Consider the following 25,741-nt stretch of genomic DNA (forward strand, 5'->3'; position numbering starts at 1 on the left):
AGTGCACCGAATTGGACCCTAGCCACAGGGGTCAATGATAAGAATAAACATACATATATCCAGGCACATCGCCTCTAGTTAGGACATTAAATAAATTATTAGGGAAAGGGAGGTGCTGAAGGGGGTGTGGCTAGAAACAGCAAAAATCAATTAACCCTTCGCACTCTCACATGCAAATGTTCAAACAAATGCATTCACAAAAAATAGAAAATATACAAAACACAACTTTTTAATTATTAACTAACTAGTCAAAAAGCCCGCCAGTTTAATAACAGATGCTAGGCAACTGGTGCATGCTGCCTACAGCCACCATGCACGGCTGCGTCCCTCCCCCCCCCAATGCGTGCATGTGCGCCAGGTAGCTAACACAGACACAGGGACACAGGAGGAACGGCTGCGACCTCCCCACACACACACACACACATAATGCGTACATGCAGGCCAGGCAGCTGGCACGGGCACAGGAGGATGCAGGGACAGGTGGATTATTATATAGGACTAGGCATTAAGCCCGCCCATTTAAAAATGGGCACTAGGGCTCAGTCGTGCCCCCCTTACCACCACCTTGCCCGGCATGCAAGCCGCACTCCCCACTGCGCGTGCTCCCCATCACGCGCGCATGATGGCGCTCCCCGCCACGCACCCCCCACGCATGTGCGCGGCCACGCTCCCCCCTACACCCATCCTTCAACGTCCACCCGCGTACCACACATGCGCAGTAGCGCAAACCCACGGACACAGGGACAACAGAGGACGCAGGGACACAGGGCTTTTATTATAGAGGATTGTATATGTTCATGGATTCCAGTTCATGCTTTATATATTAAACACATTTTTGATATAGGTTTGCTTTAAACTAAAAAGCTGCTTTATTAACACAAATGCTTAGCCAAAGGAAGCAATCATACTTATGGTGATGGTGAGGGGTAGGAGGAGGAGCAGAAAATGGGCCCCAGCAACTGCCAGCGCCATTTCTATGGTAACAGTGGTGATTGTTGCATAGTTCCCCTGGGGGGGGGGGGGTAACTGGCATTATTGTAAAGCGTGAAAATCATATATTGATCCTTGCAGTTGTCTGCCACAGCAGCACAGAGGGCTGCCTGCAATTTTCCAGACTCATGAACTCAGGAATAGTTACTTCCCAGCACACATGGTACTTCCATTATAGCAGAGATATTGATAGCCCCTCTGACGTTTCTCTTTCTCAGTTTATTCAGAGTACATGCCTAGTGTGATCAGTTTACTGTAGTCAGTTCAGTACAGTGCAGGCCAACATGATAAGTGCTGTAATGTACAGCAAACAATCAAGAATTCATGTTTACTGCCCCTCATTACCACAGTCTGATCAGTTACAGCTTGTGATCAGAGCCGGGACAAGGTCCTCCGGCACCCAAGGCTGAGACACCAAAGTGCGCCCCTCCACCCCTCCCACTCCAGCCGTCACACACGGATTGCTATTAGACTAAGAGGCGCCACAGGGCCCACAACCTCCCCAACACCTTAATATCTAGTTATCTGGCTTGCAGTCACTGCTATGTATCCCCTTTTCTTATTTCTTTCTGCTTCACACACAATTAGGAATGACAGCTGAATGAATTGTGCGCCCCCTCCTACACTGCGCCCTGAGGCTGGAGCCTCTCCAGCCTCTGCCTCGGCCCGGCCCTGCTTGTGATGTATATATCTGTACACATCACCATACTGAATGAGATTAAAAGCTATTTATTTGCCTTTACTTAAAACTATAAACTTATAAGTAATAAATAAAAAAGGAACTAAACTTTCCAAATCAAACTGATTAGGTAGTTGGTCCAATCCAGTTTTAGTCCTGTGTTACAGTAAACTAGAAAAGACATCTACATATGAGTTTAGTACTAGGGATCCTCCACGCACAATGGGAGCAGGCAAAAATGATCTTTAGGCCTGGTTCCCACTAGCAGCACTTTTCAAAGCGCTTGGGATTTGAAAAGTTCTTGCTAATATCATGCTATGGGGATATAGATATAGATATAATAGAGTAAGTGCCTCAACCTTCAAGCAAGAAGAAGAAGTAGCGCCCTGCCCCCAGGGCCGGTCCAAGCAAGAAGAAGGGGCTGGTCCAAGCAAGAAGAAGAAGTAGTGTCATATCAAACCAAGGGCAAAGAGGGACAATTTGCATATTCAGTAGCAGTGCATTGTGGGTAACCACAAATGTTCACTTATAGCTGAATTATTGCAGATTTGCTTCTGTTTTAAGAAGGAAAATTATACCAAGCTTTGCTTTTTTTTTTTTTTTGTAGGAGGGCTTTGTGGTCTCTTTTATCCTCCTCCTATACATTCTTAGTAGATTGGGTCACCCTGAGTTGCTTGCTTACTCTGTTGTACTGGTCCAAGCCCTATCTCATACAGCTGTATCAATCCCTGCCATGTACTGATAAGCCCCAAGTGTCTGAAATAGGCTGTCGCATGTAGGTTTGATCGGACTGTGTAAAACTTAAAGCTATAGGCTTGCTTGACTTACCAAGGGTAAAAAGCAATAATTTGCATATTTAATAGTGGTGCATTGTGGGAAATCACAAATGTTCACTTATAGCTGAATTATTGCAGATTTTCTTCTGTTTTAAGAAGGCAAATTACACCAAGCTTTGTTTTTTTAGTAGGAGGGCTTTTTTGTCCCTTTTATCCCCCTATACATGCTGAGTAGTTTGGGTCACCCTGAGCTGCTTGGTTACTCTGTTGTACTGGTCCAAGCCCTATCTCATACAGCCATATCAATCCTTGCCATGTACAGATGAGGACCAAAAGTCTGAGACAGGCTGTCACATGTGTGTTTGATATGGCTGTGTAAAATTTAAAGCTATAGGCTTACTATACACCAGTGGTTCTGGATGCTTGCTTGGCTTACTAAGGGTGAAAAGGAATTATTTGCATATTTAGTAGCAGTGCATTGTGGGTAACCACAAATGTTCACTTATAATTATAGCTGAATTATTGCATATTTCCTTCTGTTTTAGGAAGGCAAATTACACCAAGCTTTGCTTTTTTTAGTAGGAGGTCTTTTTGGTACATTTTATCCCCCTATACATTCCGAGTGGTTTGGGTCACCCTGAGCTGCTTTGTTACTCTGTTGTACTGGTCCAAGCCCTATCTCATACAGCCATATCAATCCTTGCCATGTACAGATGAGGACCAAAAGTCTGAAACAGGCTCTCACATGTGGATTTGATATGGCTGTGTAAAATGTAAAGCTATATGCTTGCTATACACCAGCGGCTCTGGATGCTTGCTTGGCTTACCAAGGGGGAATTTGCATATTTAGTAGCAGTGCATTGTGGGTAACCACAAATGTTCACTTATAGCTGAATTATTGCAGATTTCCTTCTGTTTTAAAAAGGCAAATTACACCAATACAGTGTGCGGCATTGCAGGAAGTTACGACAGTGAAACGCACAATGGAACACAGAAGAGGTGAGTCATCCCCGCCCGCTGCCTCTTACTAATAGTGGCGGCTGCTACTGTGCTTAAGCAGGAGGGGGAGCGCACATGGGGGACCCAGGTGAGGGGGGTTCCTGCTGAGCTTAAGCTGGAGGGGGAGTGCACATGAGGGACCCAGGTGAGGGGGGGGGGGTCCTGCTGAGCTTAAGCTGGAGGTAGAGCACACATGGGGGATGCAGTTGAGGGGGGGGTCCAACCCCCCTCCCCGCTGCTGTGCCCAATATCCCCTTCCTGCCCTCTACCCTCTTATGCGGTGTATGCTACGCCGCGGGTCGGCTAGTTTTAAATAAAATCACATCACTGAGGTGGGATCTCCTCCATAACATTACATTAGCAAGAGCTTTTCAAATCAAAAGAACTTAGAAAAAAAGACTTAGAAAAGCACTGCTAGGGGGTTCCAGACCTAAGAGATTGTTTCAGCCAGCAATTTTGGAATGATCATTGTACAGACATACTGCTTGAATCATAGCGAAACAGTGTTTATTGCTCTATAGAGAGGAAAGGGGGTGGCTTCATTCTGTGGAACCACTAAAAAGGGACATTAAAGGACACCTGTACATATTTTAGATTTGTAAAAGTATGTACACCATTTAGTTTACTTGGCCAACATGATTAAAACAATCATTAATGATCATTTCAGCTAGGAAAATGTATACATAACTTAAAGTGGTCTGAAAGCCAGCATTTCTACTTTGCTCTAAAGATTCCTCACAGCTTGAAAGCTACTATTCCAGGGTTTTTTTTGCAGAACATCACTGAAATGGTTAAACAAAGCATGTAAGCATGTTGTCCTGCTATTCAGCTTCAAATCCGCATCCAAACTGAAGATAACAGTATCTTTACACACATTGTAACAACATTGGAATGTAAACAAACACAGTGTAACAAGTGAAAAGGAGCTTTCTGTAAAGCTCTCTGTGCTTCAGATACACACAGTTCAGAATAGCTCATTAGAAGATGTTAATATATAATAAAAAGCAGTTTGAATAAAATGCAATGGCAGCATTTAGGGCACGATAAACTACACTTTGGAAACTTGTAATTTGTAAACAGACAATATTACTTATGCACAAAAGCAATTGTGACAACTGTATGAGTAATAAAAAAATAGGAAAACACATTTTTATTGAATGTTATGCCAGAGTTTCAGACCACTTTAACACTCTAAACATATGTAAATGCGACTTATCCTGGGACAGGCCATGGCAGGACAGAGCAGTCCACTAGGCAAACAGGCACTGTCCAGAGATATCAAATGTGTCCAGAGAGTGTGGTTATTGCCCTTGCCCTCAGTTGCTTCTGGTTAGTGGCTGGATAGTGTAATGGTTAAGGGCTCTGCCTCTGACACGGGAGACCAGGGTTCGAAGCTCGGCTCTGCCTGTTCAGTAAGCCAGCACCTATTCAGCAGGAAACCTTAGGCAAGTCTCCCTAACACTGCTACTGCCTATAGAGCGCATCCTAGTGGCTGCAGCTCTGGTGCTTTGAGTCCGCCAGGTGAAAAGCGCTATGCCAACTCACCAATGGAGAGACACAGAGCATTCAGCAAGGCACAGTGATCGCAGTAAGCGTGTTCCCAAACACCTTTATGAAAAATGCAACATAATTTTCTTTAATTTACTTAATTTCTGCTCTAACTATTTTCCCTCTTCATCATCGTACAGTGCAAAGCTTCTGATTTAATCCTTAAGTGATGGGTGCATTTTGCACCCTGCTAAATTTACTTTTGCAATCACTGTGTAAAAAATGAGCTGACAGGTCTGCTTAAACTGCACATAGCTAACATGCTTGCTGCGCTGTTTACTATTTTAAGTCCTGTGCCGAACCAATCGGCTTATGAGGAAAAAAAATACCTTTACCTCTCCAAAGACAGTGAGACAATATCTGCAAGGATAGGGAATACAAACATACATATAAAAAAAAAAAAGTAAAAACTTATTAACAACCGTTGCCAAAAGAGTCAGTTATCAGATGGTATACTTTTTTATAAGTTTTGAAATATAAATTTAAATGAAAAAAATACTTGTTTTGGGTCCATTAGTGGTTGACTATGAAGGCCCATTCACACTATGAGGTTGATGCACATAACAGCAGTAATAACACCGTCCACACACATCGCACAGCAATATTACCCTTCCTTTTACCTGCAGTACCACGAGTCACATTATTAACTCGTGGTACTCAAGAAGCATGTCGAGTGTTGTGCTGCTTAGTAATGTGCATAATCGTAGCAACGGTCACACTACATGAGTAGTGCTAATAGCGTAACTTGCAGTACTGCAGGCGGAAGCAATTGTGATATAGTCGTACGCTGTGTGCGCTTGGCAGTATTAGCGCTGTTATGTGCATCAACCAATATGGCCCCTATTATACAATTTAATTTTCTCTTAAATTTTTATCCTAGGACATAATTTTTCATTTCATCTAAAAATAAGTTTTCAGCACTTAGCATTTAAAAAAGCACTAAAAATAGGGTAAAAAAGGTAATTTTTATTTTAATTAATTTATTGATTAGTGGGAGGTTTAAAATGTATTTTATTGATAAGTTTGAAAATCTCTCCTCAGAGAAACCTCAGGAGAAAAGTTAATAGGATATGTGCCTGGTTGATCAAAAAATTATCTCTTCTTGGCCTATATTTAATTAACTTTTCTCCTGAATTTTCTCCCAAGAGATACATTTTCATCTTATCCACAAAAATAACTTGTCAGCACCTATGAGTTGAAAATGACTAAAAAGCAAGTAAGAAGGTTATATCAAACTAAAATTGAGTAATTTTTTTGCTTCTTGAGGGCTGAAATAGTATTTTTATTGAGAAGCTGTGAAATCATCTACTGTGAGAAAACTCAGGAGAAAATACTGAATAAGGGCTTTTATCTTGTTTTTCATGATTTATTTCTCCTTGACTATCTTATCTCTCCTTAACTACCTTAACTCATAATTTATCTCTCCTAAACGGACACCCGAGATCACCGTTCCCCCTTTCTCTCCCCCCTCCTCCTTTCAACCAATATAAGTCTTGTTAGTAGGCCCCAGTACTAGTCAGTACCTTTTACCCATAAGTAATGACCCTCATGCATGCACAGTAGCCACTCCACAGTCGCACTGATGACGCTGTTCGCGCTTCCGGCGACTCTCCTGCCTGGTACTCCCTCATGACTATGGGGAGGCTACTGCACATATGCAAGTTTCAGTACTTCCTGTTCAAAAGACCAGGCTAGTACCAGTCAAGGCACAAGTGCACGGGGAGGGAGGGACAAGATAAAGGACACAGGACACATTACATATCTTTTTTTGTTCTCAGATGTCCTTTAACTATCATAACTCATGATTTATCTTTCCTTAACTATCTCAACTTATTATTTCTCTCTCTTTAACTGTTCATCTCATTAATTATTTCTCCTTATAGTTGAAGTGAAAATTAAGTAAGGTTAGATAATTTGTGAAACATTTTGTCAACCCCAATGTAAGTTTTTACACACATAATTAATACATAATTATGCACTACCAATAGCTTTCATTGGGGTTGTTTACGCTCTGTGTGCTGTAATGTACTGTGTAATTTTAACAAACTAATGCTAGGTACACACCATACAATTTTCTGTTAGATTTTCTCTTAGATTTACCTGCCAGATAGCTTTTTTCCATGTTGTAGGTAAATCTAACAGAAGAATCTAACAGAAAATTGTATGGTCTGCACCTAGCATTAGGCACATATACAGTATTCTGCACAGTATGGGCTTGATTCACTAATCCGTGATACCTCAAATCACGGCCGTTTTCGCGTTCATTTTTGCATTCGTGAATTATCGCGTGCAATCGCGAATTATCGCATGCAATCACGAATTTGCGAAAATTTGCTATTGCGCACGATAATCCGCGATTGCACACAATGGTGAAAATGAGTGCGAAAACGGCCGTGATATGAGTTATCACGGTTTAGCAAATCAAGCCCCATGTGTCATATTTAAAGTGTTTGCAGCTATGGCACATAACACAAGGTGTGTAGTGCAGAGAGGCCTAGCTTTCATTAAAGCTTATCTATTTTAATACACTGATCCACTGCTGGTTGGTACTGATAATTATTATTTATATTTATTAACCCAATAAATGACCCGAAATATTTGTGTTATAGATCGACCCAAAATCCGCCTCCCAAGGAACCTGCGCCAGACATTTGTGAAGCATGTTGGAGAGGCTGTAAATCTGGTCATCCCATTCCAGGTAATATTTTGTAATTGTATCATATCCATGCATGCTGAAATATGCTGCTCAAATGGCAGCATTATTGGTGATGGTATCAGAGTTCAGAAAAATGAACTATACAGAGTAGATTTTACAATAAACTCTGTGTCAGTGCTGGTTCACCTTTTGTACCCCAATTGGCTTGCCACTGTGTTAAAATGGAACTAAAAACAAGAATATAGAATTACTGATCAGGGTCTCATTTTAAGACATTGTAGCATTCTTAAAGTGGACTTGGGATCACAAAGGGAAGTCTTTATAGCTTTGTCACATCAGTGCACTAGTGTTGAAGTTTGTGTGTGGTACTGGTAAGTGAGTTTCTCCACCAATATAACTTCCTTGGGCATGCTGCAACCAAAAGCTACCAATATTTGCAGGGAAGTTTGTTGGACTGTCCCATAATGCACTGGGCCTACACAGCTCCCATTTAGCAGCTAGGAAAATCATGGGCATGGAAACCTATGTGTGGAGAAAGAGGTCTCTCCATATGACTCCAGAAATCATGTTTGCGGTGACTGTTTTTGTTTATCTTTCTTAAAATAAATCAAGCTTGAACCTCAACTGCCTTTCACACCCCTTCTTGTGGATTTTACACACTAGCTGCACAGTCTGAAGTCACCTTCATCAGCAGTGATCTGCTGCTATTATGCAAAAAGGCATGTTTGAGGAATCTGTGTACCATGGGACTGTGTATGTAGGTCCATGATTGGGCCTACTTGCAGTAAATCAGGAAGTCACTATAGGAACCCCGACCCTTACTATGTAGCTTTGTGCTTAAAGTGAACCTAAACTGAGAAGGATATGATTTTTTTTTTCTTTTAAAATAATACCAGTTGCCTGACTCTCCTGCTGATCCTGTGTCTCTAATACTTTCAGCCACAGCCCCTGAACAAGCATGCAGATCAGGTGCTCTGACTGAAGTCATGCTTGTTTCGGGTGTGAGCCAAAGAGATCAGCAGGACTGCCATGCAACTGGTATTGTTTCAAAGGAAACATCCATATCTATTAGTAACTAGGGCACTGTCCTCCACCCTTGTTCCCACAATATGGCATAGGGCATTTCCCTCATATACATATATGGTAAGGATGATAATACTCCATTATGATAGACAGAGCCCTGTCCCTAAACACTGTCCATTCATTGATTTGAGTTTAAAAATACAGTTGGGTGCTCATTGGTGGCGCAGGGAGTGCATCTTTCGAAAAGAAAACAAGTGCATTTCTCTATATTAAGCAACAGAGGCCAGTGGAAGGTTTAATTTCCTTTTACTTATTCTTAATATTGTCTGGTACACATCTAATTTTGATTGGCCAATGGCTGGCCAATTTTTCCACTTCAATTAAGTATGAGGGTTAGCAGGTTTGTTTGTTTATTTTTATATATATAGTATCATTTTTATTACATTTTTCCATAGTATGTATAAGCAGACATAATGGAAAAAAGCATAATACAAGGTGATGTACAGAGAACAACCAGGAGTATATGATTCATAAACATCCAAATCATATTATCTAAAAATAGGCAGACAAAAAAAAGGGAACATATAAAGGGCTAGCAGGTTTGAATGCCAAGAACTGATTGTCTAGGTAAGCGCTCATACTACATAGCGGTGATAAAATTGGGCAATCAAAATTGGATGTGTGTATACAACCTTAGATATTGTTTTTGCTGTGGTAGTGAGGTACAAACTTTGCAGATGGAAGAAAGCAAAGAATGACTATATGATGAAGTTGAGAATGGAAGAATTGTCGAAAGAAGCTTTTTAGACAAGACAAGACGCAACATTTATAAGCCACCTTTCTCCTGGTGAACTCAGATCACCAGAGCTGCAGCCACTTAGGGTGCACTCCACGAACCACCAGGATCATTAGGGAGCCTTGCCCAAAAAAACTTACTGTTTTATGTACTGGCTTGAGCCGGAATTCAAACCCTGGTCAAGGGCTCACATCCCACATCAAAGGCCTTACAAGTACGCTATCCAGCTGACCTATTTACCTCAAGTAAATCATGCTGTTTTTATTTCTGTGTTCCAGCCATGTACTGTGACTACTATTAAAGATAATATTTAAAATAAAACACATTTTTTCAATATGCTTAAAAACAAGAAGAGAATCGAGAGCCCAATATGGTGCAGTATTGTCAGGTAAAATGAAGACTTCAATACAATTTTATGTATATATACTCACAAACACGGGTTACCCATAGGCAACCACTTTAAATGCAGGTGGGGAGCATTAGGACCTGACCCCACTCAGGTTAAGAAGTCGCTCTCTGTAGATAGTAGATGGGGATGCACCCCTCCACCCAGGGTGGACTAGAAGATCAGCAAAAACTCGGTATACAGAGGCACCAGAGTAGAGTAAAACGTTTTAAAAACATTTAAAAGCAGAGGGGGATGTTAAGGTGGACTCACCTCCCTCTTACAAAAAAAGAAAACTCACTTGAGTCTCAATAAAACAGAATTGACAGATAATTTATTCAACTCCACAAATGCAACACATTTCGCAGGCATGACCCCACTTCTTCAGGCAAAAATGGGAGCACAACTGGAATAAAAACAAAATAACTACCCACAGCATTGCAACAATTGGCACAGCAGATAATTGGTAGAGAACACATAAAATAATTGCTACATACAGCATTGCTACAAGAAAACATTTTCCACCCACATAAACACAGGGCCAGACAAACAAGCTTAGATGTCAGTGATCAAATAGCTAAGGCTTAATGCTCACAGATTGGAGGGTTCATATTGTATGTCTCAAAATGAAACAGTTACATGGTAGAGCTGGGTATAGGCCACGGTCTATTCCCAATCCCAGACAGCATATAGAGCTTTATATGGACGCAAAAAAGGATTAATATAAACTGCAAGCATAAAGTAGAAGATAACTTACCTCAGTAGGTCAAGCAATAGGTTTGAGCGCCTCTGTGTCAGTATGAAGTGAGGCTTGCTTTAAATAGGAAGAGAGGTTAAACTGACAGGACTGAAGTCCAATCAGGAAGTGTTTGATAACAGGAAGTATTTGGTAACAGGAGATGTGACTACCTTTGCACAGGTAGTGAATCTTTCCAGTGAGATAGTTACGGAATTCCCAGCAGTGGCTGGGATATGGGAAAACCAGCAGTGGCCGGAAAGTGCAATGGTCAAGGGCTCTGCCTCCGACACTGGCGACCCAGGTTCAAAACCTGGCTCTGCCAGTTCAGCAAGCCAGCACATAATAATACCCTTTAAACCTTAAATAAGATTTTTCTTACATCCATATGTTCAACCTCAAACCCAGTCCCAATGTAGCTTTGTATCGGTCAACGATTGTTTGCATACCCCTTGGCTTGGATCCTGGCTATGCACTTGAATATGTAATAAAAAGTAGGTAGAGATATAAAGCAAGCTATCAGCTATTGCTTACTGGTAAATTATTTGCCTGAAAAAGGGCACATAACTGTCTTAGGTTTGGGAACCCAATCCCCTAGAGCAACAGTTCTGTGTATAAGCGCATAGAGATGAATCTTTCGGCTACAGCAGATATGACACATTCAGTTGCTATGGGGACGGGATAAGAAACAACGCTGCACATGACAGAGCAGTGTCATCTCACTTCTCCTATCTTTCCATGCTGAGTCCGGCTCTTCTTGGGAGCTGGCTGATACAGCTGGCTTCCTCTGTAAGCAAGTACGATCGAGTGACTTCCTGATCATGCAGCACTGCAACCCTTTGGACAGGTAGTGGAAAGTTTACTAGTGATAAACTTCTGAGGGTGCTACTGACTGCTTCTTTGTTATGACTCTTTGCTTGACCCTCAAACAACATTTGGATTGCCTTTACATTTATGACTGCATCCCTCTCCTATTCCTGGTTATCCATCTGGCATTAGATCTGCAGAGTATGACCCCTGGCTTGTTCCTGACCTCAAATTTACCTGACCCCTGGACTGACATCTGACCTTCGGTATTGACATCTACCCTAGTTCCTGGGCTTTGTCTCTTTTTGACTTTCTGGTACTTTATTGGGTTCCTCAGCCTACGATGCAACATCTTGCGTGCATAAGTCCTGGGGGCAACCAAAGTCAGGTAGACATGTTTAGTTTCTGCAATGTGATTAAGTATCCAATCGAATCATTAAGCACCATTTTCCAAATAAATCTTATCCTCCCTGATCTGCCCCTTCAAAAATAACAAAGCAAGGACTTTTGAAAATGTAGACTGTCTCCTTGGACTGACCTGCACAGCTTATCATCCAGATGCTATGAAGCAAAAGCACCCTTTCTGAAAGGGTAACCCACATCTCTAGTGGTTAGCAATATATTATTCTATATAATCAAAAATAATTAGCTTTTCATCTATTTCTGCCAGATAAACAAGTGATCTACCAACCTTTTACTAGAGAGGAGCATGATGTGATGCGTGTCTAAATTATGCATTACCACAAATAATCAGGATGTCCTTCATTGTCATCAAGGCTAATGTCACTCAGAAACTGGTCTGAAAACATTTACATCCCTCTTGGAATAGTGTGATAATGCTCATTGATTCCTGTTATGAATTTATGGTACACAATGCTGGTAATGCTAGCATTAGAATGATAAGTACCATAAGTCTCTACTTTGATTTCTTTTAATAAAATTAATATGATCAATATCTTATCTATCTTCTAGGGAAAGCCAAAGCCTCAGGTCACCTGGACTAAGAACGGACAACCCTTAGATCCCAAACAAGCCAGCGTCAGGAACAGCGACAGCGATACCATTCTTTTTATCCGTAAAGCTGAGAGAAAAGATTCTGGAATCTATGACGTTGTAGTAAAGATTGATGACCTGGAAGATAAAGCCAAGATTGACATCAAAATTGCTGGTAACTATTGAGAAAATGTAACCTAATCTTTTTTTGGTAATAGTCAAAGAATGTTTCATACACAGAATATTACTACAGGCTTTTTTAGGGGGATTTGGAAGGATTTCTAAACACTTTGGAATATAGCTGCATGCTTTGTGGCCTTAAACACAAAGTACAAAAGTGGGAATAAGGATTTTCATTATACATAGAGTCGAATTGCCTGTGTTTTACTAAACAAGTGAAATTTCCCTTTAACATGTAAATCAGTATCTCCAATTATAACCACAATGGTGCTATAGATGTGCTAAATAAGTTCATTGTTGTTGTTTTTTTTTTGTCATCTCCCAATGTTCTGCAAGAAATATACAGTAGGAGTTGGTAATTAAGGAGTCTGGAATATAAAGTGCTGATGAATGTTTCTGTCCCTGCTTATCAGTTTAAAATAATCAATGTTTTTTTTCATAGCTTGCAATTGCAATGAAGGGTTATTGCAGTAAACTGTGATAGTGTAGGAGCAGAATGCAAGGAATGGGAAAAAGGGTGATGGTGGATATTTTGCCTAGGGCACCACAACAATGAGAAACACCCCAGATCTTCACAAACATTCACAACTGCTAAGGTGATATTGATTAATACTGCAGAAAATAAAACTTTTAAAGAATGGGTGTATATCTTGCGTATTAGCTGGGGTAATTGACTGCTGCCCTAAAGGGATAAGAGTAAAAAGGGTTGTGCCACCTGCTAGAGATCCATACAAAGAGGTCTGGGTTACACTGACACTCCAAGGCATGTCCATTCACAATGCTTTACTGGCAACAGCTGGTGAGTTGAAAGGCAATCAAGGTGAAGTACTGACTCTTCAGTAAAAAGTGCCTTTGCAGAAGTAAAGACTGACAGTATTTTAATCACAGTTCATCAGACGTTTTCAAGCAAACAAGTGCCAGACACATGGTCAGCAGAGCCAAGGATTAGGCCAAAGACACAACTAATACGATAGACTACACAGCAGAACAGGATACAGAAGCTCTAACAGGGATCAATGGAAATGTTTTACTCAAATAACTACTCACTGTGCTCAATATAATTTAGAGAAGAATTAGAAGAGGAAATATATCAGACACACGCCATTGTTTTATTTATTGTGTGTGTGAGGGGGGGGGGGGACGGGGAGGGGCTGGTAGGTGGCTAAGATGGCATCGGTGTATGCCTGGGGAGAATGTGCCTCACATGGATCCTGCAGCCATCAATAGGTAAATGACAGTCTTCCAAAAGACATCAATGGTAGATAGATGGTGGTTACTTAGAAGGGATTTCAAAGCTGAAATAGCTTATGGCCTACAGAAAGTGTTAGTTTGCCCTTACACTTTTATTATGGAAGAACTGGCATCCCAATCAGTACTGGAATATTTGATCAGAAATCAATCATTTGTTCTCTTTGAGCCTTTTATTAGACTCATGTTTCTTCACATTTAAAAGCTAATATGTTAAAAAAAACTCTAAAGTATATGGCCAGGTTAACATCTTCTTCTAAATGTTTATACATATGCACAACTGCTGTCACTTGCAGGCATTTGGACTTGATCCCCTGGATGCAGTTGAGGGCCAACTTGTGTACAGACACGTAACTGACCTAGCTAGAGACACTTTTTGTTGCTATATACTGTAGTGTGGTGGAAAGATAATGGTGGCACCCACAATGGAGTGAGAGGGGTAAGTAGAAAAACAATGGGCTTGGCCTGGGCTAGGTCGAGATGATCCGGCACTCCAGATCTCTCTGCGATGCATCAGGGCTACCATGCACATGCTAGATTCTCAGCAGAGATGCTCCTGCCTGATTGCCTCAGTCAAGATCCCTCTAGTGTGTGTACAAGGCTTAATTCATTGAATGGCAATCAAACAACAGCTGTACAGACTGTTAGGCTTGGTTGACACTTTCCACATGTACGTTTTCTGCACCTCTGTTCAATGCAGGAAGCGGATCCTATTGTTCAAAATAGGATCTTCTTCCACTTGTTAAAAAAATGTATCCATTTGTCGTGTCCCGACCTGATGCATTTTTCCACACAATTTGAGGTGCACAGGCGCAATGAACGCCTTTGAGAACGGACAGTATCCACTTCATCCACTCTTCCGCCACTGTCTGCTGACACGCAGATACTCACATGTCCCTCACTTCCGCCACTACTGATTCCTCCACTCAGTCCTGAAACCAGTAAACAGACCGAAGGCTAAAATAAAAAAAAAAACAGGCCGGAGGCTGGCAGAAGCATGGGGCTCCCCACTGGTTTACAATAGATCACTCTCATTGGTTCACGTGTAGAAATTAAAGTTCTTCCTGTTGCCAGGGAGAATTAATTGATTATAAACCAGTGGGGAACCCCATGCCCCTGCTGGCCTCTGATCTGCAAAAGCCTGGGACTTTTTTACATGAAGCCAAAATATATCCAATAAAATGAACTTTTTTTTATTAGAATGCTAAATTAAATGATTCGATAAATATTCTATTGGACCATTCAGCAGCATTCTGTTATAGTTGCCCATTTCATTTCATATGGGGGCTAATGCCTGACGCAACTATTGGCTATATTACTGTGGACTCATAATGCTTTTCCATTAACTGGGCTGTAAGCGGAAACTCTCAGTTTTATCTATTAGCACTATAAGGAAACTTATAATGCTTTAAATGCAAAAGCAAAATAATGTTAATAATGAACTCCTAGAGCAGAACATAACCCAAGGTAACCCTGGCATTCTGTTTTGTCGTCAGTATTTTTTAGAGGCGATGAGAAAAAAATTCTCTAACATGTACTGATGGGCCTGAACTACACATTGCCAAACCGATCAGCAACTCCTTGAGGATTAAATCATAACCCAGTGCAGACACTGGTGGTTAACAGCAGTTAATATATTTTTGCTATTAGTAGTCCGGGAGGTATTGGCACCACCAGATTACATTAGCTCTAGGTTCTGTGTAATGACCACCTTTCTATTTCCATTAATTTTCAAAGAGCCATTCTATATTCCTGGGCATAGAATCTACACTTGCTTTTATGGTGTGGCGGATAACTGTTAGCAAAATGCACTTTCAGATAAAATTAGAGTCTGAACAAAGGATTTTTTTTTCTTCTTTAAAGAACGTCCTGGCCCACCCAAGAGCATCAAGTTGGTGGACGTATGGGGATTCAACGCCGCTCTTGAATGGACTCCTCCATTGGATGACGGCAATGCAGAAATTACAGGCTACACTGTACAGAAAGCAGATAAGAAAACTGGGGTGAGCATTCATCTGTAATTTGTAAATTAATATTTTAAAAAATAAGCAATTTTATTCATTATGCTATTTTCACTATAGTCCCTCTTAAAGGAATCTTAAAGAGAACCTGTACTGAGTAAAAATATTTAAAATAAACACATGAGGTAACTTCAAATGAAAATTACAGAGTTACCTTGCCATCAGTTCCTCTCAGAAGCTCACCATTTTCTTCTGACAATAATCCCTTCCAGTTCTGACAATATTTTGTCAGATCTGAAATATATCAGTTGCTGTCCGTAAAATATCAGTTGCTGTCAGTTATAGCTGAGAGGAAAACGGATGTACCAGGCAATGTCCATGTTTCCCTATGGCTCAAGTGGGCGATGTTACAGTTTAACTGTGTGCTGACCAGAAAGCTGTTATGGGTAATGGCTATTTTCAAAATAGAGGACGGAAAATTCCCTTGATCATAGTGAATAAATAGGACGCAGGACAGGAGAAAGACACTGAGGAGTAGACTACATGGAAGGTAAATATGACTTGTGTATGCCTATTTTGACTTTTATTTTCAGTACAGGTTTTCTTTAAGGCTTGAACAGAATTTGAAAATTTTGCAGGAATTCTTCAAACATGGTCTCAATTTCTGTAAATGTGTTTCCTTTTAGCTGGTAAAAGTGTAAAAAAAAAAAAAAAATAGAAAGTCTTCATTATCATTGCGCAGTGCTATTTTGCATGTAAAAAGTTTGAACACACCCCATGGAACTGGCACCATACAAGTCAACTCAAATAAGGAGCTAGTCTGCCAACCTGACCATTAACAGGGCAGTAAACATATATAATGTATATTTTATATTGCTGAGGTAAAGTGAAACTAAAGTCAAAATATCCTCTCTGCTCCAATAGATTCACCACACCATAAGAACCTTTACAAACAATTATTTGCTGGATAGTTACGAAAAAAAGTTATCAGTTAAATGCACAGCTTCCCTGATTTTTAAGAGTAATTCCAATATAATTAAGGTAATTGTTAATGTAGACTTTCTTGTCCCCTAATAGGGGATCTGCAATCGAACGGGTGAATAACTCTCACGTTTGCCCTGAAATTAAAAAACTATCACGGCAGTTTATGTCTGAAGCCTGGTGAAATGTTCTCTGAGACCACCCCCACCTGTGTTGCTGTGGCCCACCCCAACTCAGCATCCACAGCTTGATAGGTGGCCGCAGAACTGGGGGTGGGCCAAGGCAACACAAGTGGGGGTTGGAGCAGTTGAAATGGGGGGTTGCCTACCACGTGAATTGCAGTTACAAATAGCACTTTTTTAAAAATAGGTTACATCCTGGCATTAAGTAGTTGCCCATGGGGTTAAGGTTAGTTGGGGAGGTTAAGGTTAGGAACTCACGGGGGGGGGGGGGGGGGGGATTTAGGGTTAGGCACCCAGCAGGGGGGGGGGGGGAGTTAGAGTTATGCACCCACTGGGGGGGAGTTAGGGTTAGGCACGTACCGGGAAAAGGCATTAAGGTAAGGCACCACCAGGGAGGTAGTTAAAGGGAACCTAAACTGAGAGGGATATGGATGTTTCCTTTTAAACTGAGAGGGATATGGATGTTTCCTGGCAGTCCTGCTGATCTCTTTGACTGTAATAGTGGCTGAATCACAGACCTGAAACAAGCATGCAGCAAATCCAGTCCGACTTCAGTCAGAGCACCTGATCTGCATGCTTATTGAGGTGCTGTGACTAAAAGTATTAGACACAGAATTAGCTGGAGAGTCAGGGAACTGGTATTATTTTAAAAGGAAAAATCCATCTCCTTCTCAGTTTAGGTTCCCGTTAAGTGTTAGTCACCAGGGGAAGGTTCTGTGTGAGAGTATGGAGAAGTTAGGTTATAGTAAAATATTGGTAAATATTGCCAATATTTTACAATATGAATGAAGTAGTCGAATAGCTGTAAAATTACAGATATTCTACTACCGCTATCCTGCACCATTTTAAATAGGCGCCCTTATCAAATGTAAGCGGTGGAGGTAGCCTCAGAGCTCTGGACTTCTCTGCAAGCTCCCCCACCAGGCCCGGATATACATCACAGGAGCCTATAGGCACAGATGTCCTGGCAATCTAAACCTTGCCATCCATGAACCTACAAATCCCGCTGAACCACACTAAAAGTGTGCTGGCTGGCCCAGCTGTCACTTCTCCCTTACTTCCCTTGCCCCTCATAGGTAGCTCCAGGTGCCCCGTAGTATTAGGTAGCCAGATTAAGTATTAAGTAGCTAGTGATGCCCCTGTCTGAAGGGAGATCTGGTCAGTTGAATGCTGAAAGTCAGGCAAGTAACCTCTCATTTATGCTCTCCTCGGGACTAAGGGAGGTGACTGAGCCGCCTTTCCATCATCAGGCGCCTGTAGACACGTGCCTACAGTGCCTTATGGTAAATCCGGCCCTGTCCCCCACCACACCATAAAGTGACATGTGAGGGTGAAAACTTAGCGCCCATTGAAGTTCTGCTTCTCTGGAGACAGCAGTGAAAGCTTCTGCAATCAGCGCACAGGATGCCTCCTTCATTCTCTTCCACTTCCCAAATGACTTCACAAGGGCACTGTGTAAACTTTGTCAAATAAGATCAGTTACATGGGCATTCCTCTCTCTTGCTCATTCAAAGGCTACAGAAAGAGTAGTTATGGGCAGACAATTTATTTGGACCAATAATTGGATGGTTGTATTATCTAATAAAAATATTTGCATATCAGTACATTTACACTTTAGAAAAAATGTATTTATATTTTCAGGTTTTTTTTTCTTTTTTAGCTGCAAGCAATACACTTAATGTATGCATTTTTAATGAAGAAATTGTGTTTTTCAGGAATGGTTTACTGTCCTTGAGAATTATCGCCAAACTAACTGCACTGTTTCTGACTTGATCATTGGAAACTCCTACCACTTCAGGGTATTCTCTGAGAACCTGTGTGGCCTTAGTGAGAAAGCTACTGTAACTAAAGAGTGTGCCACTGTGAAGAAGCCAGGTACATTATTATTGTTTAGCATTATTATTATTTAGTATTTACAGTATGGAGTGCCAACATCTTCCACAACACTTTACTTAGAATTTAGTCTCCAGTCCTCACTGACTGTCCCTCAGAGGAGCTCACAATCTAGTCCTTACAGTATGTAGTCTAGTGCCAATTTAGGGGGGAACCAATAACTTGTACCCTGTAAAGTTTCAGTTTCCTAAATACCGTGGTATTGATTTACTAACAGTCGTAAACATGATTGCAGGGCCGGGCCGAGGCTGGAGAGGCTCCAGCCTCAGGGCGCAGTGTAGGAGGGGGCGCACAATTCATTCAGCTGTCATTCCCAATTGTGTTTGAAGCAGAAAGAAATAAGAAAAGAGGATACATGACAGTGACTGCAAGCCAGATAACTGGAGATTAAGGTGTTGGGGAGGTTGGGGGCCCTGGGGCACCTATTAGTCTAATAGCAATCAGTGTGTGACGGCTGGAGTGGGAGGGATGGAGGGGCGCACTTTGCTGTCTCAGCCTTCGGTGCTGAAGGACCTTGGCTCGGCTCTGCATGATTGATTATGGCTCAGAATGCCAAACTTATCAATCCCTATTTGATTGGAACTGAAAATAGCAGTGATTTAGTGATTAACTCCTATCCTACATGGCAAACTTAATTTTAATAGATTTAGACAGAAATCTATTAAAGGACCACTCTCACGAAAATCTTAAAATATCTCTATCTCTATATACTGTATCTATATCTTGGTTAATTGCAAAGCCCCCATACATGCTAGAATCACCAAATTTGCTGAGCATGTGAAAAAAAAACAGTAACAAGACCTAGACCATGGCAAGTCTTAAAGGAGGTTAGGCTCCGAAACGTTGCCTTATGTCTAAGGCCTCTTGCACACTGCAAGTGATTCCGATTCAGATTCCGCTTTTTAATCAGCTTTTACATCCGATTCCGATTCCGATTTGCAGTTTGCTCCCTGCACACTGCAAATCGGAATCTGAATCTGATGTAAAAACTGATTAAAAAGCGGAATCGGAATCGGAATCACTTGCAGTGTGCAAGAGGCCTTATACCCATTACAGAATTACTAATTACTTTGAATGGTGTCGGCATGATTCCTTCTGTGATCACACATATGACCTTTCTATCTATCTATCATTTTTTATTATTATTGATTCATAAAGCGCTAACATATTCCAGGACAGTGTACAAAGTAAGAGACAACCACAGGGTACATAATAATAGACAATGGTATACACCAGTATACAAAATACAGAATTGGTACAAAATACAGAATTATATACAGATAATTAAAGTGACAAAAGCAACATAATGAATAAAATGTATAACAAAATCCAAGACACAAAAGGGTGAGAGAGCCCAGCCCTTGCAAGCTTACAATCTAAAGGAATGGGGGGAGCAAGAAGTGGGGTAGTATACAATAATCATACCTAGAGGCAGTGTGTTTTTAGGATATTTAGTAGGAATGCAACTTAGGTCAAAGGGAAAATGGCCTAAGGTAGAGCGTATGCTTATCAGAAAAAGTGAGGGTTACATTTAAAGATATCAAAGGTGGGAGTGTGACAGATGTGCTGTGGAAGGGCATTCCATAGGAGGGATGAAGCACATGTAAAATCTTGAATAAGTGAATACAAGGAAGAAATTCTAGAGGACAAAAGAGTGTGTTTGCAGATCTGAGATTGCGATTGGGTTTTTATTCGGAAACTAGTGAGGAGATGTACAAGGGAGAGAGATTGTGGAGAGCTTTGTAGGTTAGGGTTAAGTGTTAACTGTATCTATCTATCTACTCATCCACCTTTGGATGACTGTCTTTATGCCTGTTTTTTTAGCAGTTATGCTCCGAGGTTCATAAGTTTTTCCACCGTTTTCCCAACATTATTTATTTTCCCATTGTGTATTTTACAGCAAGTACTTACAAGCCTCCAGAGTTCAAAGAATGTATTTTGAGAGAAGCTCCCAAGTTTACTCAGCCTCTTAATGACCGAACAACCACACATGGGTACACTACTAAATTAGTCTGCAGTGTACGTGGCAGTCCCAAGGTAAGACATATAGCTCTGCACTACAGATTGTTATTATGACCTGTAGCTTAGCACAATATTTTACTTATATAATTAACATATTTTTTTTTTTATTTAAAGCCTAAAATTGTCTGGATGAAAAATCAAATGCTAATCGGTGAGGACCCCAAATTCCGCTGTCTTGTGAACCAAGGAGTGTGTTCTCTGGAAATCCGTAAGCCCAGCCCTTATGATGGTGGTGTGTATACCTGCAAAGCCATCAACCCTCTGGGAGAAGCAACTGTAGACTGCAGGCTCAATGTTAAAAGTAAGAGTAATGAATATGAACTAACCATGAAATATGAAACTTACAGCAAAGAGAAAATGGCACAGTAGTAATACAGTAAGACTCCGCAGGCAGGAACTGACTGATGCCGGGTATGTGTGCATGCTGGTGGCTTGAGAAGTCAAGCAAGCGGCCCTAAAATAACACTAACCTCCCCCTGTGCAGAGCGCTGCACAGCAGAAGCTACTTACAAAACCCTCCAGGCGCCGTCTACTATACTTCCTGCAGCTCCCAGCTGCTTTTGAAAGTTGCATCTGCTGCGCACCACTCTGCAAAACAATAAAGTTCCGCCCTCAGGCATGCCGGTTGGTTGAAATTGCCAGATGCCTGAGTTCCGGATAGCGGGGGTTTTACTGTACTTACATGTTGGTGACACCTATATGTTTTTAAAGAGAGCTTAATGCCTACCGTTTAGTTCAAAATTTTGAGAAACCAATAATAATATAAATCCCAAATGCAGATCTCCACATTAGTTTTTTAATTGTACCTGTTTATGTCTGTATCATTTAGGGCTCTTTAACACTAACAATCTTGCATTTGCATTTGCGTTAGCATCTGTATTGTATTATCCCGTGTGTGCATTTTTTTCAGTTAAGATGTTTATTTAAGAAAAAGTTTTCAAAAAGACAATGCAACACGAGTAATACGGTACCAGTAGATCCAAGAAGAATAAAAAAGTAGCCATCTCCGTAAGAAAAGAGAGGAAGAATAAACTGTAGCTGTAACTATGCGGAGTAAATCATACATAAATGAACAGCACGATTCCTTATTGGAGCATAAGCGCAAGCCAAACATGACATTCTACTAGGGAAAGTTGCTAAGTCAGAACCTATGAAGGAAGACCCACGCAGACCAGGGACCTCAGATGTCCAAAACATTAGTAGCAGAGAAAAGAATCTCATGTTTTTATTTTCATTTATAAAGCTTTTTTTTTCTATACCATTGTATCATACTGTCGCAGTTTTAAAACCACACTCTGTCTTTTAACCACTTATGATTTTTGGATGTAAATCTTACATCCAAATTAGCTACACTACAGGATCCTGGACATGAGACTTGCATGCAGCACTAAAAACTGCAGCTGCTGCAATCATGCGGGTGCATGCTCGTGCATTGATCCCATTGCGAATTCATTCACAGAAAGTTGCAGTGAAAAGAAAAGGATTTTTTTTATTAAAGTGACAGTGTAAAATAAAATAATAAAGTGTTTTTGTTTTTTTTTCTAAATTTTAACCCCTACCAATCTGTTAACTATACTTGGCTGTATGATTTGTGGACCCAACGCCATTTAGATGCATTGAATTGTTGTTGCCTAGCAATGCATCTTACAGCTGGGGTCGCCAAACTGTGCTCCCTAGCAATCGCATGCAATCACTACAGACGCACAGGCTATCAATAATGGTAAGCTACATGCCCAACTAGTGATGAAATATGGTGTGTATGGTATTGCCAAATGTATTTTGAGGTGTTTTAAAACTGTGGCACTTGTCTTGTAAAAGTTAGGAAGAGGGAAAGATGAAAAAATGTATAATTTTCCCTGATAAATTGACTGTGAAATTAAATAATACTTGGAAAAAAAAAGTTAACTAAAGAAAGCCTAGAATGTCCTGAAAAAAACAACAATATATGTATCAGTTTGATGGCATAGTTCAGTGATTCCCAACCCATGTGCACAGCATCGGGTATGTGTCGCAGTTCGCCAACCGCTCTGTCTCTCCCTACTTCTCCCAGCCTCTGCTCCGTTTGTAATTAGAGCAGTGCTACAAGAAAATGGCTGCCGAGGTCCACAAATGCGGACATCGGTGGCCATTTTCTTGTAGCTATCTATGGACGGAGAGGAGGCGGGGAGAAGCAGAGAGTGAAGAGCCTGTGACGGAGGAGAGGGGCCGGCTCGGTACTCGCATAGAGGAACGTCCGCCAGTTCAGAAAGATACACGAGCAGCGGCCGCGGAAACGGAGGGGGAAGCAGGATGGACATCTAACTATACTGGAGGCATACTATACTTCCTATACTGCGACATCTATATTACTCATACTGGGGCACCTCTACTACCTATACTGGGGCACCTCTACTACCTATACTGGGGCACCTCTACTACCTATACTGGGGCAGCTCTACTACCTATACTGGGGCAGCTCTACTACCTATACTGGGGCAGTTATACTACCTATACTGGGGCAGCCCTACTACCTATACTGGGGCAGCTCTACTACCTATACTGGGGCAGCTCTACTACCTATACTGGGGCAGTTATACTACCTATACTGGGGCAGCCCTACTACCTATTTACCTATACTGGGGCAGCTCTACTACCTATACTGGGGCAGCTATACTACCTATACTGGGGCAGCTATACTACCTATACATATGTCCTGTGTCAGGACTTCAAAAAGGTTGGTAACAACTGGCATAGGTAATAAAAAGTTATTGCTGTATCAAAAGCAACACAATATGCCTGTCAGGCTTGTCTGGTCAATGACTGTAGGTCAGGCTGTATGCCCATATGACTGACCTATAGCCCAGGGAGGGGGGCATCATGTAGCTAGCGCTAGGCTAGCTACATGATAGAAAAAAAAATTATGCAAAAAAAACCTTTTCAGAATGGCAGGGAGGTTAAGTGCTTCAGAATACAGGACTGTATTCGGTGGGTCAAATAGCTCAGAAAAGCTCTTTTACATAGATAACTGAAGGTTTTTTTTAACTCTTCTAGTACTAGAAAACAATATGAGACTATTTTCTTTGCAACAAATGTTCTATTCATTATCCGTACTACACATACAATTCATTATATCATAAGGTTTTTTCACTTAAGATTTTCTTTAAGTCCTGTTGTCATCCCTAAGCAAGTAGTGTGGCCATATGGATTATTTCAGGAAAATTCAAGATAAAAGACAGGCAAAAATGCAAAAGAATCATCACTGAATTTTACACCTATCTGAGAAAAACATGCTTTTTTAACTTTTGGAGTTCTCTTTAAGATGCCATCTCAGCTTTTTATATTAACTCTCTTTTGGGAGACTGTAATTTTTTTATACTAACATTAATTGTGTATTGTTTTGTTTTTCAGCAACACAGTAAATTATATGGGAAGATAATGTAAGTATTTAAAATTATATAAATATAGGAGATCTGTCTATACACTGTAGATAGTTTGGTCCGAATAAATATCTCGCTGTTGTAATATATTGATGCACACCATTACTTTATTTACTTTTTTTTTTATCTACATGTCAATGTATAATTCAGGTGCGACTGTTATGTAACATTCATTTTTTTTTTCTCTTGTTTTTAGGTTGGACGTCGCTGTTCCTAAATCTAGAAATATATTTTGTTAGCCTTTCATATACAACATATGATGACTTTTACATGCTGTGGTTTATTTGGATGTTCACAAAACAATAGATCTATAGGTTGGCTAATAAAATGCATTGGGCAAAATAAAAGTATAATTCTTTTTTAACTAATATGAAATCATTTATATCTGATGCTACAGTAGTGTTGCTGGCATGGACAAGCATGATGATTTTGCCAGAAGGTTCCGCTTTCACATTGAGGCATCACAAGGTTAAACTAGTGAATGATGTACTTAAATTGAAGCTGAAACATCCACAAATCTCACAATTTGTTCTGCTACAGGATTAAAAAACTGTACTTTTCTCTATTCCCCAGATTTTATTTATTTTGTAGTCTGTTGTTGAAGCTCCCTACCTTGGAACTTTCTTTTGCTCTGCAACAAGAAACTGCATCTTTATTCTGTCACATAAAGCTGGAACATGATATATGGATATCAGGTGGAAAGGGGGCCATACACCATAGACTTTTTTTTTTTAAATTACATCTTGTATTGTTTGAAAAATTCAACCAATCCACTATACACTAGTCTCAATTTTCTAGAAATTAATCAAACTTCCACTGTGGCCGATAGATAATTAACAAAAAGCTCAAAAAAAAAAAGATTCAAATTCTTATAATGTTTTGGTTTAATAATGTATGACCATTTTAAGAGAAAGTTATGAGAATTTAGCCACACCTCCCTGCCGGGCAGTTGCACAGGGCCCCATGTCCCATCATAGCCCTGTGTTAGGAATTGCAGAGATCACAGCAACTTTTCTGTCAGTAGTATTCAAATGTAAGTGGCTGCAAATTCATTTTTACCCAGAGACCTGTTTAACCTAAAACTGACCTTACCTCCCAGTATTCTTTTTCAGCTTTATATTGTGGAATAAAGATATCCTTACAAATGCAGCTGCCAGGACATGTAAACACAGCCATTCTAATCAGTTCACACTATGGCTATCATTCATAAAAGTATGTTTGGTAAAAAAAAATCTGGGCGGGAAAATACCGCATTCAGTATTTTAGACTTTTGTGTGCTAATTCATAAAAATGTTTACAGTTGCGATAGAAGTTCGGTGATTTCCCGCACTACCTTGGTGGTAACAGGAGAAATAAAAGAGAAACGGAGGAGCGCTCCGTACTGTATTACCTTTTTTATTTTCCAAAAACGCAAGATAAAAATCCACTTACTAGAAAGCGCTATAAAATCAGCTTGTAATGGGTTGAACC

At 40.6% G+C, this 25,741-nt stretch overlaps 1 protein-coding gene across 1 annotated transcript in view; it reads left to right on the forward strand.

Moving 5' to 3' along the window:
• LOC137544395 (myosin-binding protein H-like) overlaps positions 1-24,618 on the forward strand; it is a 125,513-nt gene extending 100,895 nt beyond the window's left edge. Inside the window, exons 4-11 of the mRNA XM_068265462.1 lie at positions 7,602-7,690; positions 12,368-12,563; positions 15,680-15,819; positions 18,656-18,815; positions 20,734-20,870; positions 20,970-21,156; positions 24,243-24,271; positions 24,468-24,618. Coding sequence (XP_068121563.1) covers positions 7,602-7,690; positions 12,368-12,563; positions 15,680-15,819; positions 18,656-18,815; positions 20,734-20,870; positions 20,970-21,156; positions 24,243-24,253 — 920 coding nt within the window. The 3' untranslated portion in view covers positions 24,254-24,271; positions 24,468-24,618. The remainder of the gene's footprint in view (positions 1-7,601; positions 7,691-12,367; positions 12,564-15,679; positions 15,820-18,655; positions 18,816-20,733; positions 20,871-20,969; positions 21,157-24,242; positions 24,272-24,467) is intronic.
• Positions 24,619-25,741: the final 1,123 nt, after the last annotated feature.

Source organism: Hyperolius riggenbachi, chromosome 2 (genome assembly GCF_040937935.1).
Source record: "Hyperolius riggenbachi isolate aHypRig1 chromosome 2, aHypRig1.pri, whole genome shotgun sequence".
NCBI lineage: Eukaryota > Metazoa > Chordata > Amphibia > Anura > Hyperoliidae > Hyperolius > Hyperolius riggenbachi.